Source organism: Helianthus annuus, chromosome 8, assembly GCF_002127325.2.
Source record: "Helianthus annuus cultivar XRQ/B chromosome 8, HanXRQr2.0-SUNRISE, whole genome shotgun sequence".
NCBI lineage: Eukaryota > Viridiplantae > Streptophyta > Magnoliopsida > Asterales > Asteraceae > Helianthus > Helianthus annuus.
In genome coordinates, this window is record NC_035440.2 from 19,234,108 (window position 1) to 19,256,007 (window position 21,900).

Sequence of the window (21,900 nt, forward strand, 5' to 3'; positions counted from 1 at the left end):
TTTGAAATTACATATGTGTGTATATCTTTAAAGGAAATCGGCTAAGATTTGATAGGTTAGCATGTTATAAGGTTGGATGATAATTTTAATATAAGATCCGTGTGGTGAAAAAGTCGTGATGAATGATGAATAAGCTAACTATCTTGAGAATGATACATGATAGTTTGATGCTTGATAAGCGGCATGGAAGCTTGGGAGAGAAAGCGGGTTAAATGGAACTTATGTGCACGGGAAGCGTACTCGGATGCAAGGTAAGTAAGCTTACACCCCCTTTTGTAGAATATCTATTCGTTGTATTGATTACGAACATGGTAAGTAAATATGTGAAGAATGATGTTCCGACAAGTATTTGATACGGGTCGGAATATGTGGGTATGATAAGAAATTAAAGTTGATGTTTAAAAAGGGTAAAATGGACATTTAGATCTAACGGGTCAAATGGTGGAGATGTCACCATTTGGCGTAATCGACTAATGAATTGTTTTGTCAAGTATTATGAATTCACAGAATAAATAGCGAAAGGATCTCGTTGTTATCATCTAACAATTTGGTGAATGAAGTATTAAACGGATCTTAGCTTTGATCTGAGCCAGGTATGTGCGAATTGAGTTATACTTAAGTCGTGGGATTGGTCAAATGTGTAAGGAAGTCCTTTGTAGTGAAGGATGGGCCAAAGTTGACAAAAACGTCGTTGATTGGTAAAATGGGCAAATGGACTTAAAAGTTAATTACAATCAAGGTATTTGATTAAATGAATGTTTTGAAAAAGTAAGAAAGCGAGAAGTATGATTTTCGTAAGCTAAGGACCTTAAAATGCGCAAATATCTTTAATGGGTCAAAATAAGCTTTCGAGTGAAAATGGATGCAAGACATCCGAGAATTTAGTTTTTATGATAGACATCATTGATGTTATTAGGTTCATAAGAAGTTATGGTCAAACGAACGAGTTATGTTGATAAATGCATGAACGGGTCAAAAATTTGTAAAGGGGTAATAATCCATAGGCTTGAAGGTCCTAAATTTCGGTAGTCCGAATATTGGATTTCCACTCCACGTGATGGAGAATTAAATTACGGTCACGTAGGAAAAAGAATCGCGTAAAAGGGACTTGTATAGTGAAAGTTATGCAAGTTCTAAGTTAACATTTGGTGAATTTTCATAGCTGGGCAAAGTGCAGCAACAATAAAGGAACTTGCTGTCAAAAAAGGGGCTAGGTGGGGCGTCTAGCCCCCCCTGAATCCCAAAATTGTTTAATTTTGTTTGTTTGACCCACATAACTTGTTTAAACACCCGTCTTGACCGTTTTTAAACGCGTATAAGATAAGAATGACTAATTTATTCCTTGTTTTAGGAAGTGTAGATACGTATGAAGGTATGTATGTATGTATGTATGTATGTATGTATGTATGTATGTATGTATGTATGTATGTATGTATGTATGTATGTATGTATGTATGTATGTATGTATGTATGTATGTATGTATGTATGTATGTATGTATGTATGTAGGTGTGTATGTAGGTAGTATGTATATGTACGCAAGTGAGTATGTACGAATGTATGCATGTATGTAGGTTTGTGTGAAGGCATGAAATAGGTATGTATGTATGTAGGTATGTATGTATGTATGTATGTATGTATGTATGTATGTATGTATGTATGTATGTAGGTAGGTATGCATGTATGTAGGCACGTACGTATATATGTAGGTATGAACGTATGTAAGTAGTTATGGGTGATCGTAGGCACATGTAAGTTTGTATGAAAGTATATATGCATGTATTCAATGAAATTGAGTATTGACAATAATAATAGCGTGCCTTGTGAACGAAGTGTAATGCAGGTACAACGAGAAAGTCTCACCACGGATTGTATGATCAGATAGAAAGCTGGGATGTAAAGAGTTAACGGAACGAAAAGTAAACGTGAATAAATCTTGTATGTTTATAATGCGTACTAATGTTATGAATTATGTGTGGTGAGTGCAGGTAGTACGAGTCATGAGGACCATCAAGGAATAGAGATCGAGGATCGAGTCACTAGTGAGATTGTATGGGAACGTTGATGTATATAATGTAGTAAACATAAGCTATGTTTTTACTTAATAAATAAGTCGATTGATGGATCTATGTGAAGGAGTTATGTTAAAGTTAAATTTTAAATAAGTTAAGGTATTTATAATGAAAGAAATTTTATAACACGAATTTCCGCTGCGACTTTTAGTAAAAAACGTATTAGGGTCTTACAAGTTGGTATCAGAACCCTGGTTTGAGAGAATCAAGTACGAGAGGGTAGGTACTTGAACTCAAACCTGTGTGCTCTTGTGATAAGGAACCCGTACAATCCATGACTCGATCAAGATCTATAGGTAGAAATTGAATGAAAGCGTGTATGTATGCCCTCCTACGAAGAAGCTAATGGTTTTGTATGTGCGAGGTAAGCTTAAAAGTTGGAAGAGGATGATCCGTGAATGCGGTCTAAGATGGACGCTAAGGTAGGCAAGGATGCGAATGGACAGACGGACCCCAGGTACATAATGTTAATAAGTACGGGTACCGGTGTTAAAAGAAAAAGAAATAAATCTCCTTAGGAGGGTAAGTACTAAACGGAAGACAACGATAATTGTCTTGGTAAGATTTTAAAAATGTAGCACGAACTGAGACCCACTACTACGGACATAAGGCGACGATTACCTGAAGGCACGAAATTAGTATGTGAATTGCGCACCTGGCCAGTACGCAAGAAGCATATGACGTTCGTGAGACCGTGGTAATTACCGCAGGTATGTCCGGTAGAACTGGGTAGCAGGTGGGCGTGCGGGTGAAATGGGTAGTAAGACTCTCGGGAAATTGAGAGTACTACGCAGGAGTGAAAAGTATGAATGATAAGAATGAAGAATGTTGAATCTGTAAGAAAGTACGGATCAACAATATATGAATGAACTGTTTGAATCCGCGAGACGGATTCAAAGAATGAAAGATGTGAATGGAATGTTTGAATCCGCAAGAGAGATTCAAGGAATAAGAGGCATGAATGGAATGTTTGAATCCGCAAGACGGATTCAAGGAATGAAATGCACAAATGATAAGTTCGAATCCGCGAGACGGATTCAGTACATGTAAGGAATGAAAGATGTGAATGATATGTTTGAGTCCGTGAGATAGATTCAAATCATAGAAGGAAGAAAAGGTATGAATGGTATGTTTGGAATCACTAGGCGGATTCAAAACATTGAAGTAATGAAAGGTATGGATGTTACGTTTAAATCCGCGGGACAGATTTAGTATTTATAAAAAGGATGAAATTAGTTCACATTAGAATGTGTCGATAGTCTGACCATGGTCGTGTCAAACGAGTCATATGAGTGAATGTAAAGTAAATGAACAAAAGAATGATCATAATGGGCACGCAAATCTAAGTTTTAAAAAACGAAAGAATGAAGTTTTGAACCAGTTATGTGTTAGATGTGTTAGTAATCAACTCTTAGGAGTCATAATGAATAACGGGCTACGACCCGGATAATGGTTTAAGTATGAACGAGAAGGGTAAGCTTTAACAAAAAAAATACCGAAATGATGTAATGAATGCCTTTGCAAGCAAACATGAAAAGTAAAAGAAGTACGAATGTGTACCTCAATACATTGCGATAAGTAAGAAATGTCGGTTTGACCTTGAAAAGTCAAACTGCAAAGGTCGACAAAATAAGTAACTAGAATAAAAGAATCGCATGTAGGGAATGAAATGTGGAATGTGCTATAGCATGTACGTAGGAAATTGTAAAAGAATTATAGGTGAGTAATCACCTAGCATAATGAATGTTTGAATGAAAAGTGCTAATCGCTGGTTTTGTAGATGTTAATGGTAGAACTCCAAATGTGATGAAACCAATCGAATTGGTGAACGAATGTGCACGAGCGGAATCACACTACACAGATGAAGGAAATCCGGCCTCGTATGGCTAGTACTCGTGAAGAAGCAGATAGATCTGGTTTGCGGACCATTGAATTATGCAAAGAAATCAAGGTTAGTAAAATGTGTAATTCATGTTGGATAGGTATGAATCGGTAGGATTGAGAAAGACCTACGAAATGACTGATAGGATGTGTATGATATGGTACGGAATGTTTAATTTCTAACAATTGACATAAGAAGAAAGTATGTCATTAAAAAGTAAATTTCAAAAGTTTGAGTGGGAAATTTTGAGTATTTATTAAACTTTCGTATGATGAATTCGCACGACATGTTTACTTAGGTAGATTAAGTAATACAGGAAGTGAAAGTAATAGTAATATGAAATGCACGAAGTGATTTGAAAGAAACATAAAGGTATGCAAAGTACAAGTAACTGTAGAAAACATAGAATGATGTTAACATTAGAGCTAGGCACGTAGTTGTGACTATGAAATAGTAGTTTTGTTGTGGAAACAAAACAATAGTTAAATATTATACAGTGCATGTAGAGAATGTAATTTTAAAAATGAGATGAAGGTATTAGATCCGTGATGAACGGATCATATGAATGTATGTATGACAACAGGTGGAGGTAGTATGTATATTGACCCGTTATTAACAGGTCAAGGAAATGAGAATGTTATGTGAAAGAATGGTATGGATAGTAAAAGCTTATTAGGAATAAGTTAATTATATGAATAATTTATGAATCAAGAATAGATAGTTACCTATCATGATGAGGTACTAGTCAAATTTAGACATATATGTGTGTGTATAAATTACGAAATAAGGTTGTATAGTTGACGAAAATAATATGAATGTTGAGATGAACAAAAAGATATATAATGCACATGATATATGAGTATTGGAATGATGAATAAACCGCTAGCTATGAAGTGCGGTAGAAACTAGCAATATTTAGTGAAAGTGACACTAATAAGAACTCTGGGACGGGTTCTTGAAGATAGAAGGTCGTCATTAGATGGGCTCATGGTCTTGTTGATGGGCCGGGAAAGAACAGATGGTTAATGTTAGAGGGAAGTGAGAAAGGTTTCGGGGACGAAACCTTCTTTAAGGGGGGGGGGGTAGACTTGTAACACCCCAAATTCTCATATGACCTAAAAGTATAATGTGTAGTGATGTTTTAATAAAAATAAAAATAGGATTATGTCAAAAAAAATAAAAGTTAGTAAAAGAAAGATGGTTAAGTTAGAAGGTAAAGTACTAAAGTGAATGGGGATTAAATGATGAGGGACTAGATGTGTAAATAATGTTATAAAATGATAAAAAAAAGAAACCAGACAAGTCTGGTGTGTGTGCGATCGTGAGAAGCCAGGAAGGGGACTCCTTCCCTCACAAAACCCTAAATCACTAAATAACATCAACTGAAAGCCAGATTAATGGAGAATTGAATGCATGAGCTTAGAATTCTGATTATCTAAGTGTTCTTGATCTCAAGTAAGTGAAATTTCGTGATTTTATGATGTTCGATTATGTGGGTTTTGTGTAATTCGTGAATGTAATACAAAATTCAGCATGATTAATGGTTGCTATGAATGTCTAGACATCAATAGATGCTAAATTTCGATTATGAGCATGATTAGGGCAAAACCCACTTGCATGTCAAGTAATGTTTAGCAATTGTGAAGTTTTATATGTAAATTTGATTGTTGATTGATGAAATTGTTATGAATAATTGATTTGGAACCATTTATTCATAGTCAAAATAGTAAGTTATGGATTAGGGTAATGATTATTGTTATGAAAGATTATGATTAACCATTGATGAGATTGGATGGACATGCTATAACTTCTTGTACATCATGCCTTGTAGATAATATGCACACCATGTGTTTGATGAAATGTCTAAGTGAATTTAGATACGATTTTGTATAATATGATGATATGTTATTGTTAATGATGTTTGAAATTACATACGTGTGTATATGTTTAAAGGAAATCGGCTAAGATTTGATAGGTTAACATGTTATAAGGTTGGATGGTAATTTTAATATAAGATCCGTGTGGTGAAAAAGTCGTGATGAATGATGAATAAGCTAACTATCTTGAGAATGATACATGATAGTTTGATGCTTGATAAGCGGCGTGGAAGCTTGGGAGAGAAAGCGGGTTAAATGGAACTTATGTGCACGGGAAGCGTGCTCGGATGCAAGGTAAGTAAGCTTACACCCCCTTTTGTAGAATATCTATTCGTTGTATTGATTACGAACATGGTAAGTAAATATGTGAAGAATAATGTTCCGACAAGTATTTGATACGGGTCGGAATATGTGGGTATGATAAGAAATTAAAGTTGATGTTTAAAAAGGGTAAAATGGACATTTAGATCTAACGGGTCAAATGGTGGAGATGTCACCATTGGCGTAATCGACTAATGAATTGTTTTGTCAAGTATTATGAATTCACATAATGAATAGCGAAAGGATCTCGTTGTTATCATCTAACAATTTGGTGAATGAAGTATTAAACGGATCTTAGCTTTGATCCGAGCCAGGTATGTGCGAATTGAGTTATAGTTAAGTCGTGGGATTGGTCAAAAGTTTAAGGAAGTCCTTTGTAGTGAAAGATGGGTCAAAGTTGACAAAAACGCCCTTGATGGGTAAAACAGGCAAATGGACTTAAAAGTTAATTACAATCAAGGTATTTGATTAAATGAATGTTTTGAAAAAGTAAGAAAGCGAGAAGTATGATTTTCGTAAGCTAAGGACCTTAAAATGCGCAAATACCTTTAACGGGTCAAAATAAGCTTTCGAGCGAAAATGGATGCAAGACACCCGACAATTTAGTTTTTATGATAGACGTCATTGATGTTATTAGGTTCATAAGAAGTTATAGTCAAACGAACGAGTTATGTTGATAAATGCATGAACGGGTCAAAAATTTGTAAAGGGGTAAAAATCCGTAGGCTTGAAGGTCCTGAATTTCGGTAGTCCGAATATTGGATTTCCACTCCACGTGATGGAGAATTAAATTACGGTCACGTAGGAAAAAGAATCGCGTAAAACGGACTTGTATAGTGAAAGTTATGCAAGTTCTAAGTTAACATTTGGTGAATTTTCATAGCTGGGCAAAGTGCAGCAACAATAAAGGAACTTGCTTTCAAAAAAGGGGCTAGGTGGGGCGTCTAGCCCCCCCTGAATCCCAAAATTGTTTAATTTTGTTTGTTTGACCCACATAACTTGTTTAAACACCCGTCTGGACCGTTTTTAAACGCGTATAAGATAAGAATGACTAATTTATTCCTTTTTTTAGGAAGTGTAGATACGTATGAAGGTATGTATGTATGTATGTATGTATGTATTTATGTATGTATGTATGTATGTATGTATGAATGTATGTATGTAGGTGTGTATGTAGGTAGTATGTATATGTACGCAAGTGAGTATGTACGAATGTATGCAAGTATGTAGGTTTGTGTGAAGGCATGAAATAGGTATGTATGTATGTATGTAGGTATGTATGTATGTATGTAGGTATGCGTGTATGTAGGCACGTACGTATATATGTAGGTATGAACGTATGTAAGTAGTTATGGGTGATCGTAGGCACATGTAAGTATGTATGAAAGTATATATGCATGTATTCAATGAAATTGAGTATTGACGATAATAATAGCGTGCCTTGTGAACGAAGTGTAATGCAGGTACAACGAGAAAGTCTCACCACGGATTGTATAATCAGATGGAAAGCTGGGATGTAAAGAGTTAACGGAACGAAAAGTAAACGTTAATAAATCTTGTATGTTTATAATGCGTACTAATGTTATGAATTTTGTGTGGTGAGTGCAGGTAGTACGATTCATGAGGACCATCAAGGAATAGAAATCGAGGATCGAGTCACTAGTGAGATTGTACGGGAACGTTGATGTATATAATGTAGTAAACATAAGCTATGTTTTTACTTAATAAATAAGTCGATTGATGGATTTATGTGAAGGAGTTATGTTAAAGTTAAATTTTAAATAAGTTAAGGTATTTATAATGAAAGAAATTTTATAACACGAATTTTCGCTGCGACTTTTAGTCAAAAACGTATGATAATCATTACTCACTCCACTATCTAATAGCTAAAATTTATGAATGATGTAAACGTTAGTTGCATTTTTCCGTTTACCTATATCTACCACATTTGGACCTTGAAAATGCGAATAGGGCCCTAAAGATTCCCAATGTCTATTTGATAAATGTATAATTTTTGTTATCTAACTTAGAACTAATTAAGGTCTTCCAAATTTATAATCATAATATAATAATGCTAATAGATATTGTGGAGTTGGGTGATCTTTGTTGTCCATCTTCATGAAAAGTAGTGCACTAACACGAGCGAGATGGGACTTTGGAGATTGCCCATGACAGCATATGTAATTCAAAAAAAAAAAAAAAAAATTCTGATGAAACTTAAAATCTTCCTATTTTATTTTCTTTCTACTCGATATGATACGATAAATTGCACTGGATACATAGATTAAGTTTTATTTCTTTTTAATTTATAGGATTTAATTATGTAACGAATGCTTGAAGAAGAAGTATATAAAAAATAGAGAATATGATATTTTAATCTAAGGGGTAAACATATCTATTTAACGAAAGCATTATTTTCAAAATAATATATATTAAGCATGCTTAATAGTTAAATTAAATAATTAATCACAACATATTTGAAACATTTATTATGTTTTTACATTGAATTAAGCGTAGATCACATAAACTAACATTAATTCATATTTGAATTGAAACTATAAGATTAAGGCCAAACAGTGTGTGAAGTGTGAAGGACTACGTGGGCGAATGTTACTGAGGCTCTTTTGAAGAGCACAATCTAATTCGACCTGCCTTAAACATGGATTATATTATTGTTGTTGTTATTATTACTATATAATATTTAGTAATCATATAGTTGAGTATTTAAATAAGATATACATAATCTAAACAGTATTCAGTTATAAAAATATAAATAGTAAATATAACTTTTTTGAAAAATGCAATCTAACCCGACCTGCCTTAAACACTGATTATATTGTTAATATTTGGTAATTATAAGTATTTAAACAAGATTATACTTAATTTAAATAGTATTTACTTACATAAAAATAAATAGTAAATGTAGCTCTTTTGGGGAGCGCAATCTAACTCGTAAACATTGGTCTGACTAGAAACTGTATTGATCCGAACTCGTTTTAACTCGAACAAAAATAACCTTTTTTATGTGACCTGTTTTGTAAGACCCTAATTCGTATTTGACAAAAAGTCGCAGCGGAAATTCATGCCATAAGATTTCTTTCCTTATAAATATCTTGTCTTACTTAAAATTTCATTTTAACACAATTTTTTCACAGGAAATCATCAATCGACTCATTTACAATTAAAAAACGTAACATGGGTTTTCTATATTTCATACACCATCGTTCTCGTACAATCTGTCTTGTGACTCGATCCTCGATCTCTAATCCTTGATGATCCTCATGACTCGTACTACCTGCGCTCACCACATAAAATCCATAATATTAGTACGCATTATAAACATACAAGATTTATTCACGTTTACATTTCGTTCCGTTAACTCTTTACATCCCAGCTTTCCATCTAGTTATACAATCCGTGGTGAGACTTTCTCGTTGTACCTGCGTTACACTTCGTTCACAAGGCACGCTATTATTATCGTCGATACTCAATTTCATTGAATACATGCGTATATACTTTCATACATACTTACATATATGCATCCGTTCACACATAACTACTTACAAACATACGCACCTACATTCATATGTACGTGCCTACATACGTGCATACCTACATACATACATGCATACATGCCTACATACATACCTATTACATGCCTTCACACAACCCTACATACGTGCACACATTCGTACATACTCACTTGGATATATATATATATATACACATACACACCTACATACATACATACATTCATATCTTCACGCATGCCTACATACGTGCATACGCTCATATATACCTCCTTGCATACATACACACATACATTCATTCATACATATCACTTAGATTCATACATACATACATACATACATGCATGCATGCATGCATGCATGCATACATACATACATACATACATACATACATACATACATACATACATACATACATACATACATACATACATACATACATACATACATACATACATACATACATACATACATACATACATACATACATACATACATACATACATACGTATCTACTTTCCCTAAAACAAGGAATAAACTAATCATTCTTAGCTTATACGCGTTTAAAAACGGTCAAGACGGGTTTGCAATGCATCAACAGTTAAAATAAACGATTTTCGCGAAAATGACCCCCGTCACGTAGCGCCACGGCCTGGGGCCTTCCCCGTCGCGCTACGCCACGGCCTAGTTTTGACAGAATGTTGCAGCTGGTGGTGTATAATTCTCAACACGACTCGATTTCACGGAAACGAGCATAACTTTCTCGTTTTTGATCCGTTTTACCCGATTATTTTTCCTACGCGACCGTAATTTAGTTCTCCATCAAATGGCGTGAAAATCCAATATTTGGACTACCGAAATTTATGACTTTTAAGCCTTCGGCTTATTACCCTTTTACCAAATTTTGACCTGTTCATGCATTTATCAACATAACTCGTTTGTTTGACCAAAATTTCTTACGAACCTAATATTATCAATGACGTCTATCATAAAAATTAGATTCTCGGATGTCTTGCATTCTCTTAAAATCATTTTCGCTCAAAAGCTTATTTAGACCCGTTAAGGGTATTTGTGCATTTTAAGGTCCTTGGCTTACGAAAATCATACTTCTCGCTTTCCTACTTTTCCAAAACATTCACTAAATCAAATAGCTTGTTTCTAATCAACTTTTTAAGAACGTTTGCCCGATTTACCCATCAAGGGCGTTTTTGTCAACTTCGTTCCATCCTTTACTACAAAGGACGTCCTTAAACATTTGACTAATCCCACGACTTAACTACAACTCTAATCGTACATACCTGGATCGGATCAAAGCTATGACCCGTTTTAATACTTCATGCGCTAAACGACTAAGTAATAGCAACATAATTCCTTTCGCTATTCATCCTGTGAAGGCATGATACTTAACAAAACAATTCATTAGTCAATATCACCAAATGGTAATGTCTTCACTATTTGACCCGTTAAGTCTAGATGTCTATTTTATCCTTGTGGAATTTTCATTATTCCTTATCCCATCCTTGTAACTTATTCCTTCGTTATCTCATAATAAAAATTACCATAATACCCTTTTTACCCTTTTTGACCATCAAACTTAGTTTCTTAACATAAACACATGTTCCGACCCATACCAAAACTTGTCGGAACATCATAATTCACATATTTAATTACCATGTTCGTAATCTATACATTGAATAGACATTCTTTACTTACATAGCATCCGAATATGCTTCCCGTGCGCATTAGTCCTGTTTGACCCGCTTCTTTTCCAAGCTTCCATGTCGCTTATCAAGCATCAACTATCATATATCATTCTCAAGATAGTTAGCTTATTCATCATTCATCACAACCTTTTCATCACACGGATCTTATATTAAGTTTATCATTTAACCTTATAACATGCTAATCCATCATTTCTTATCCAATTTCTTTAAACACACATACACATATATGATTTTCAAACATCATTAACATAAGCATGTCATTACTTCTATCATATCATCGAAACCCACTTCATAACTACTTTGTTAATCACTTACAAGTGATCTAATCTTAATTTCTTCATAATTTTATCATACTTTTGATGTGTATACTACCTCCTAAGCATAACGTACAACTAGTTCATGCAAATCCTTCTAATCTTATTCATGATTCATCAAATTCCTCCTTCTAATCAATATGAATCATTCATGCATAAACATCAAACACACTATCATCATATTTCTTTCAATTTCCTCTAGAAAGAATCCATATTACTCACATAATACATCAACATTCAACAAGAATTAGACATGGATGATGACTCAAGTAATCATTTTCACCATAACTAATGGGTTTCACCTCTAAGCATCAAATTAACCTAAATCATGCATAACCTATGTTCTATATGATGATTCTAACATATCCTCATACTCAGTTTCATACAAATTCACGATTTACAACATAACCCACTTCATTCATAATCACCAATCTAACTTTTAAGACATACCTTATGATCCCCTTGTGAAGGTGATCATTTATCCATGTTCCTTCTTGAATTTGAGCCATAATTAACCCTTCAATTTGGTGATTTAGTCTTGTTAGGGTTTTGGCTCCCATGGAGCTCGATCTCCTTCCAGAACACACGATTGTGTGTGTGTATGTGGGTATTTTTTTATTAATAATTTCAACTCTCATTTTGCCCCACTTTAGCCCCTCAAGTTTGTCACTTAAATAAAATTGACACAACTTTCATCCCTTATTTGTTTCTACTATACTTTTAACTAGGATAAATAACCTAGTTATTTATTTCTTGATGTACCATATTAGAACATTTAATGAATATAAACATTCGGGTTTTGGGGTGTTACAAGTCTACCCCCCTTAAATAAGGTTTCGTCCCCGAAACCTTTCTCATTTCCTCTTGCACATACACATATCTATGTTTGACTTTTTGATCACATCATAATTATAAGTAATCATCCTATCTCATTCCGTAATTATTTATACGATTGACTTCTTCCTAACAAGTCTATACTTTCCATGCCATATTTCCACGTAACCTTCTCATTTCCTTGACCGTTTAGTAACAATTCAATGTTCATACTCATTCAAACTTATAATAATACTTACTTTCATATGATTCGTTTATAACAATTCTAATACCTTCATCTCATCCTTTAAGATCATATTCTATTCATATATTACATAACATTTGATTTTATTTCGTTATCACAACGAAGTTACTATTTCATAGTCATGCATCCGTGATTGACTCCAAAGTTAACATCATTATTTATTTTCTATAGTTATTTGTACCATACATACTCTTATGTTACCTTCAATTCACCTTATTCATTCTACATTACTATTCCTTTCATTTCATACATTATTTAATTTGTATAAGCCCACGTGTCACGCAAATTCATTATACGAGAGTTTAACCAATTCTCTAAATTTTCACTTAAAACCTTTGAGATTCATTCCTTAATGACATAGTTTTCTTCTTATGTAAACTATTAGGAATCAAACATTCCATACTATACCGTACTCATTCCACCATGCATTTTGTAGGGCGTTTTCAATTTACTAATTCATACTTATTTGACATAAATTAAAGCATTTTACTTACCTCGATTTCCTTCCATACTTCAGCAATCCGTAAATCAGATCTGTCCACATTCTTCATGAGTGCTAGCCGTACCAGGCTAGATTTCATTCATCCATGTAATGCGCTTCGCTCGTGCACAACCTCCCACCAAATCGATTGGTTTCATCACATCAAGGTTCTAACATTATCATCAACAAATTTGGCAGTTAACACATTTCATTCAAACATTCATTCTATTAGGCGATTACTCACCTATAATTCTTCTACAATTTCTTACGTACACGTTATAACGTGTCACACATTTCATTTCTCTCATGCAATTCTTTCATTTAGTTACTTATTTCGTCAACTTTTGCAGTTTGACCTTTTAAGGTTAAACTGACTTTTCTTACTTATCATAGATGTATTGAGGTATACATTCGTGCTTCCTTCCATTCATGCTTACTTACAAAGACATTCATTGCATCATTTCGGTGTTCTTAACAAACTTACCCTTCTTGTTCATGCTTAAATCATTGTCTGGGTCGTAGCCTGTCATTCATTTTGACTCCTAAGAGTCAGTTACTAACACATTTAACACATAACTTGTTCAAAATTTCTTTCTTTCGTTTTAAAATTTAGCTTTGCGTGCCAATTACGATCATTCTTTTGTTCATTTACTTTGCACCTACTCATATGATTCGTTTGACTCAACCATTGTCAAACTATCGACACATTCTGATGTGGACTAATTCTATCCTTTTTATATCTTAAATATGTCCTGCGGATTCAAACGTAACATCCATACCTTTCATTATTTCTATGTTTTGAATCCGCCTAGTGGCTTTCATACATATCATTCATATTTTCCATTACTTCTATGTTTTGAATCCATCTCGTGGAATCAACCATTTCATTTACGTCTTCCATTCACATCTTTCATTCATTACATGTGTTGAATCCGTTTCACAGATTCAAACATATCATTTTCTGCATTTCATTCCTTGAATCCGTCTCACAGATTCAAACATTCCATTCATGCCTTTCATTCCTTGAATCCTTCTCGCGGATTCAAACATTCCATTCATATCTTGTTGATCCGTACTTACTTACGGATTCAACATTCTTCATTCTTATCATTCATGCTTTTCAATCTTATATATATACTCTCGATTCCCTGAGAGTTTCACTACCCATTTCACCCGCACGTCCACCTGTTACTCAATTCTAACGGACATACCTGCGATAATTACCACGGTCTCACGAACGTCATATGCTTCTTGCGTACTGGCCATGTGCGCAATTCACATACTAATTTTGTGCCTTCAGGTAATCATCGCCTTCGTGCTACATTTTTTTTTTAAATCTTACCAAGACAATACCGTTGTCTTCCATTTAATACTTACCTTCCCAAGGAGATTTCTTCCTTTTTCTTTTAACACCGGTACCATACATATTAACATTGTGTACCTGGGGTCCGTCTGTCCATTCGCATCCTTGCCTGCCATAGCATCCATCTTAGACTGCATTCACGGATCATCCCCTCCAAACTTTTAAGCTTACATAAGAGGTATAAAAGGGTAAATTACAAGTTTTTTATGCATTAGGAGTTGTACTAAGACTATCCCCATCAATGACATTGCCTCAACCTAGGTTGGCAAAATAATTAAAATAAAAATGAAAATTGAATTAAAATCACCAACCTGGTCGATGGAGCGACCCAGGTTGTGACCTTCACATTCAAAGCTTTCTTGCCACATGTCCAAGTGAGAATGGATGATATATTTATTTAAATTTTCTTTTTTCTTTTAGCATAATTACTTATAACTATAATTAGATTATATCTAAAAACTCATAAAATTTAACTGTTTTTAAAAATCTAAAATCACAGTCTTGTTTAAATTTTTTTTGTGAACATCCAGATATAAATTTTATAAAAAAAATTGATATATTTTTTTAATTGTTTTTTTTTATCTAAACATTATCTTATTTGCCATATGTCAACATTCTATTGGTTTCTTTTTTAATTTTTAATAACTTTTAATATTTGAAATATTAAAGTTAAAAAAAATAAACATTTTTATCATTTATGATAAATTTTATAGAATAAATTATAACCTAAGTCATATTTATTTAATAAAATAATGGTTAGGTTGGGTTGCTAATGAGGCTATAGGGTGTGGTTGGAGCCTCATGGGCTTTATCAAGTCCACCTAAGCTCCACCTAGGATCCAACTCAGCTATGGAGCCCTCTTTAATTTGCATAGTGTGGATGGAGCCCCATATTAAAGAAAATTAAAAAAAAGATTTCATTGGTGTAAAACAAGTGGGTCCCACCTATAGAGCCCCTTCCAGCCCGTTATCATGTTGGCGAAGGATCAATGGCGCCCCGGCATAGCGCCGGGGGTGTGGGTCGATGGCGCCGTGGGGCGCTATAGAGTGCCAGCTGAGTTGGGTGGCGCCCCCACACCCTCCAGCCTGAGTGTGAAAGGTTGTGTTGGGTTGGGTTGGGTAGGTGGAAGAGTGAAAAATTAATTTTTTTTTTGAAAGTTGGGTTGGGTTGGGTTGTGAATGAGGATAGTTAAATACCTGGTAGATTTTTTAAGTGTCTTAAAATGAATTTAAATATCAAGTCTACCCTAAAGAGATGCTTTATAAGCCATATAGATACCAAATGACAAGCTGATAACGAGTAACTCTTGTTCCTTTGGGCTTGTTTACACCCCTAGAAAACACTGATAATTAAGACAACTTTTATGGTATACATTTTTAATAATTCACACTCAAATAATAACTTTTAACATGCCAAATATGAAGATGCTCGTAGAACATGGTAATATATGTATGGAGTAAGGTTATTGTAAAAAAGACTAAAAGTGTGAGAAAGGTAAGAAAGAATCTCAGCCATTAGATCTAAATTAATTGAAAAGGGTAAACAAGTAATTTTATCATTAATTCAATTAAATAAAAACTTCCCATAACCGCCACCTTAATTATAGGAAGTATATAACACCATTCAGCAACTATATAACACCATTCAGTAAGTATATAAACCATTCAGCAAGTATATAACACCATTCAGTAAGTATATAACACCATTCAGCAAGTATATAACACCATTCAGCAAGTATATAACACCATTCAGTAAGTATATAACACCATTCAGCAAGTATATAACACCATTCATTGACTAAACATCTGATCGAAACATATTTTTTTTCTCTATATAAGTATAGCAATATGGTACTCATATTAAAGATAAAAAAAACGCTCGTTATTATGGTGTAATTTTTTTTAAAAAAAAGTTACGTATAAAAAGTTATTGACGTTTAAAAAAGACGGAGGGAAGTTACATGTGCATTACCTAATTTCTAGTGGGTTTAAAAGACTATATTGCCCCTAGATATTTCAAATCAGTCCAAATTAATGAAAATATTTTACAATTTGGTCCTTCTCACACTTTAGGTCTTTTTTACAGAATCCTCTATCTATATGTATATGTATATGTATGTATCATTAGTCTTTTTGTTGAAAGAAATGATAAAAAGTTTGTGATGGAAACTAACAAGTGGTCTCTCTTTAGGGATTAGTTTTGTGTGGTGAAACCCATTAGCATCCCCACAAATCCTGTGTAGTGTATAAAACAAGACCACTCCTATTCTCCTCCATAAGGTTCAATTTACCACTTGAGTGGTCAACATTTCATACCCCAAAACACATATAAACAAATTTGAATTTGCCAACTTGCTTTCTACAACAATCAAATTTCAACAAACAAATAAACCCTTTTGTTTTGTTTTGTTGGTTTCATTTTCGAGCAAAACCCGTTATAACTAACCGAAAGTGTTAAAAGGAAATGAACGTATTGCCTTTGTTAAGGTGCAAAAACAAGCGTTTTTACCTACATATGATTCTAACAGTCAATAATGTTGTTGAATTTGCTTTATTTGGATAAAGATAAGTAAATGGACTACGGATAATTACTTGGATCGAGTCACATATACTTTTTTAAAACAAGCATTTAGACTCTTTTAACTTTAAATGGCTCAATCAGGCACTTAAACTTAGAGCAAGAACACGCGTAAGTTCTAAGTATTTTACATGTGAATTCGGATGTAGATTATTGGATGGCTCGAGCTACACGAAATCAACTATGGAATTACCTTAAGACAAACACCAGAGATTTAACTTAGGCACGCTACACAGAATCAACTATGGATTATCTTAAGACAAACACAAGAGGTTTAACTTAGGCACTAAAACTTCGAGCAAGAACTCGCGTAAGTTCCAAATATTTTACATGTGAATTCGAACATAGATTATTGGATTTATCCGCTACTCTAAGAGTGTAATCAACATATGTTAACTGGGGTTTTCTTTCACATAACATTGCAACGGTTTATACAAAGTCATGTAATCACCACACTTGCACTCATTAGTGAAAAAATGACCTTTTTTTGGTGATCATGAGCATATATAGTCATCCTAGTCCACACCGAATATTACATGAGCATTCTTGGTAAAACAATTTGCACCATCATAAGCTGTGTCACACCAAGTGAAAATTAAAACTTTATTTAGATCTGGGATTCGGATCATTTTATACAAGCAACCCTTATAGACATCCTAACTAAATCGTATTATAACTTTACTAGAATTTATGGATGCTCTCATTGTGAATCCAATTAAACTAAGAGCTGTTTGGCAACTTCTGAATGGTTAAGTGCTAAACAAGTAAAAGGTCTGAACCATTAAGTGCTGAGCCAGTAAAAGTTCTAAACCATTAAGAGCTAGTATAATGTTTAACCATTCTGAGGCAAATGTTTGAACCATTCAGACATCTGCTAGCGAAACAAACAGTCTAAACCATTAAGTGTTGAACCAGTAAGAGGTAGAGGTCTAAACCATTAAGAGCTAAAGAAACAACGCCCAAGTGGTATTATAACTTAGCTGAAGTCTACAGATACTCTCGGTCATGCTAAAATCACCAACAAAATAAAAGGGTTCAAACCACACTAATTAGCATGACAATCATCAACATATAACTTAATAACCGATTACATAAACCCATCATCGAAAATTTTAATGACACTGCATATTTATTCGGTAAGTAGCATCATACGAGTTTTTCGACATTACGACAATAAAAGAAACGACTCATGAATTTTTGACACCACTTTTGATAACACAAATGACAACTTCTCTAGACTACGTTGTATACCAAAGCCCAACGGATATAATAACCAACACGTCCTTAGAACGCTCCCCCTTAGTAATTTGGCTTCACATTCAAGCGGGAAGCTATCTTCTGTCCCAGAGACTTGTCAGCCTGCAAAAACAATCAAGTCATATATCAGTCAGTCAATCGTTATATGTAATTGTGTGAGATTAAGGAAAGAAGATCGGACCTGGGACCAGTATGAAACCCATATTGAGCGGACCTCATGGGTGACACGCGGGTCAGACAAACCACCCACAACTCTGTTAATGAATCGTTCTTGCCTGTAAAGAAAGAAAAAGATTAAAAACATGTTAGTTGATTTACAAAACTACAAACAATTCAAAGCACAACATATACCTGTCTGGAGAAAAGGATCTGTATCTCTCTCCTGGCTGCTTGAAGTTGTTTTCTTTCTCAATCACACACTGCATTAGGCAATACATTAAAAGCTAATTAGCCGTCCATCAAGATTCAACATTTATGTAATTCATAAAAATACTGCATATCTATATAGCGATGCTATTGTTCGTCAGTATATATTTACAGAGCATACACAGTAGATTCGTGCATACTCTTTCATATTCAAGTTTATATAACGTTGAAGTCTAAAGCCTGCGTTAATACCACATTTTAAAAGTAATAAACTGACCTTATCACGCTTTCCGGACAACCTAACAGGAGGAATAGGGTACTGCTCAGCATGACGAGCGGGATCATATCTTGAAGGGAAGTAATCGATCTGCAGAAGTAATGATAAAAGGAGTAAATAAGAAAATGTATTATTGTAGTTTGTTTTGATTGTTAATGTTTTCAAATGAGTATACATAATACATATATAAAGGTGTACCTCCTCATCTCTGTGCATGAAATTCATGAATCCATCATAGTGATTATTATGATGAGCACACTTAGGAGCATTTGCAGGAAGCTGCAAATAGTTCGGTCCAAGACGGTGCCTCTGAGTGTCAGAATACGAGAAAATACGGGTTTGCAGCAACTTATCATCAGAATAATAGATTCCAGGAACAATGATAGCAGGACAAAATGCCAGCTGTTCATTCTCAGCAAAGAAGTTGTCAATATTCTTGTTCAAAACCAGACGACCCACAGGCTGCAACGGAAAGATATCCTCAGGCCAGGTCTTGGTAACATCAAGCGGGTCAAAGTCGAGCCGATCCTCGTGATCCGGATCAATGGTCTGGATAAAAAGCTTCCACTCGGGGTAGTTTCCAGCAGCAATCGAATCGTAAAGATCTTGTGTAGCATGGCTGTGATTCGCTCCACCGATCTTGATGGCTTCTTCTTCCAACAAACTTTTTACGCCACATGTTGGTTTCCAGTGGAACTTCACGTAATATGCTTTTCCAGCTTTGTTGATCAAAGTGTAGGTGTTGACACCGGATCCGTCCATGTGGCGGTAATCTTGTGGCACACCGATATCGTCTAGAAGAAATGTGAACATGTGCAAACTCTCGGGATGGTGAGAGAAAAAGTCCATGATTCTCCAGTCTTCTTGAATGTGCGATTTAGGGTTTGGTTTCAACGAGTGAACCATGTCGGGAAATTTCATTCCATCACGAATAAAGAACACCGGGAAATTGTTTCCCACCAAATCAAAGTTACCCTACAAATGTAAACAATTGGTAAACATCACATATGATAAAGTAACATTTACCCTACATATACACATATAGATATAGATGTGTTTGTGTGTTACCTCTCGGGTGTAGAACTTCACTGCGAAACCTCTAGGGTCCCTGAGGGTTTCGGGGCTACCACGTTCATGGATAACAGTAGAGAAACGAACGATAACAGGAGTCTGGACACCGGGGGCACGGAGAAAATCAGCACATGTGAGGGCAGTAATGTCATGTGTGACTTCAAAAAATCCCTTAGCACTGGCACCTCTGGCATGAACGACACGTTCAGGGATACGCTCACGGTCGAAGTTAGCTAGCTTCTCCACCAAATGGTAATCTTCTAGAAGGATTGGACCTATCGTACAAAAATAAAATCATAATTAGCAGAAATTTTATATAAAATAGTCTACCAAGAAATCCCAACTTTTGTAGCGAAAAACTAACAGACATCAAATTTAGATACCTCTGCTTCCGACGGTCAATGAGTTGTTGTTGTTGTAAACCGGAGCACCGGAATTGGTGGTCCAGAATGGGGCATTGTAGGCACTTGAAGAACGGTACTGCATCAATCGAAAAAGTAAAATCCATAAATATACACTCAATCCCAAAAAAAAAAACACTATACTGCAATTAACCGCAAGAAGAACAATCGTTCATTGCACGGTTTGGTATCTTGATCAACAAAGATTTTGTAGGTAAATCGAGTCAACATGGTTTACTTCAAACAATTACAAAAGTATTCAAACTTCTTTTTTACATATTTACAGCCAAAAGCTTTGAAATAACTAGATAAAAGCATATATCCACTACTTAAATAATCAAAAAATTAATCAGATTTCCCTATGAAGTTAAATAAATTTAGCTTTTGATCTAAAAAAAAAACTTAACATGACTAACAAATTTGTGTTTTCCTTTATCACAACTAAATATTCATGAGTTAAATTGCGTCTATATCGATATCGATATATCGATATCGAGTTCGATCTCTATAGTTCCTAAATAACATGAACTGAATCTCAGAGTCAGGTCAAAACTGATCTAATACAACAAAACCTTTTCAAATATCTTCAATTAAATCAAAATCAGGTAAAATAAAGTAATCAGGCATAAAATCCAATACATGTATATAACAGACTGAACCCTAACGATCATAAACCCTAACCGATGTGTTTTATACAGAAATAATAACAGAACAACTGTGAATCAGTAGATGATGTGCAAACACAAGATTAGAGTGATGCAGTAGTACCTTGTAAGGATCCATGGATTTGAAGGTTTATGAAATCTGTGATGATTTCTTGTGGAGAAGACTCTTTTTGCTCTTTACGGAATGTTGATGGAGTTTTATATAAGCAGTTTTTTTTTTTTAATATTATTATTTTCTCAATTATCTTCTATTTTTCGTGTGCTAGCATGGGTCAACATATCGCGAGAAAATGGCCTATTTTTCGTCTAACGAGATGAATTTCGGTAATCTCAATCTCATGGTCGTATGTGACTAAAAATTACTCGTTGAGACTATCGTTACCTAAGGTTCCAATATTGAACTTATCCCGAAAACGTTGCTTTAGATATCAAATGCTTATCTACACTTCTAGCAATTTCGTCTTCAAGGAATGGGATCAAATACAAACACTTAAGTTTGTAAGAACCATAAGAACCAATACATAATTGACAAGTGTCCATCAATAAAAAATTAGTTTAGGGGTAATTTAGACTTTTTGACCATATTTATTTATAACTAATTAAAAATAATTACAAAAAATATAATCAGCACAACACTATATAAT

At 34.4% G+C, this 21,900-nt stretch overlaps 1 protein-coding gene across 1 annotated transcript; it reads right to left on the reverse strand.

Annotated features, from left to right (window-relative positions):
* Nucleotides 1-18,268: 18,268 nt before the first annotated feature.
* Nucleotides 18,269-21,699, reverse strand: LOC110872274 (catalase-like). Its single transcript, XM_022121047.2, has 8 exons — nt 21,360-21,699; nt 20,574-20,670; nt 20,188-20,465; nt 19,318-20,094; nt 19,120-19,209; nt 18,828-18,895; nt 18,658-18,751; nt 18,269-18,578 (listed from the first exon to the last, which is right to left on the reverse strand). The coding sequence occupies exons 1-8, from the start codon at nt 21,372-21,374 to the stop codon at nt 18,519-18,521; spliced, it is 1,479 nt and encodes a 492-aa protein (XP_021976739.1). The 5' UTR covers nt 21,375-21,699; the 3' UTR covers nt 18,269-18,518.
* Between the last annotated feature and the right edge of the window lie 201 nt (nt 21,700-21,900).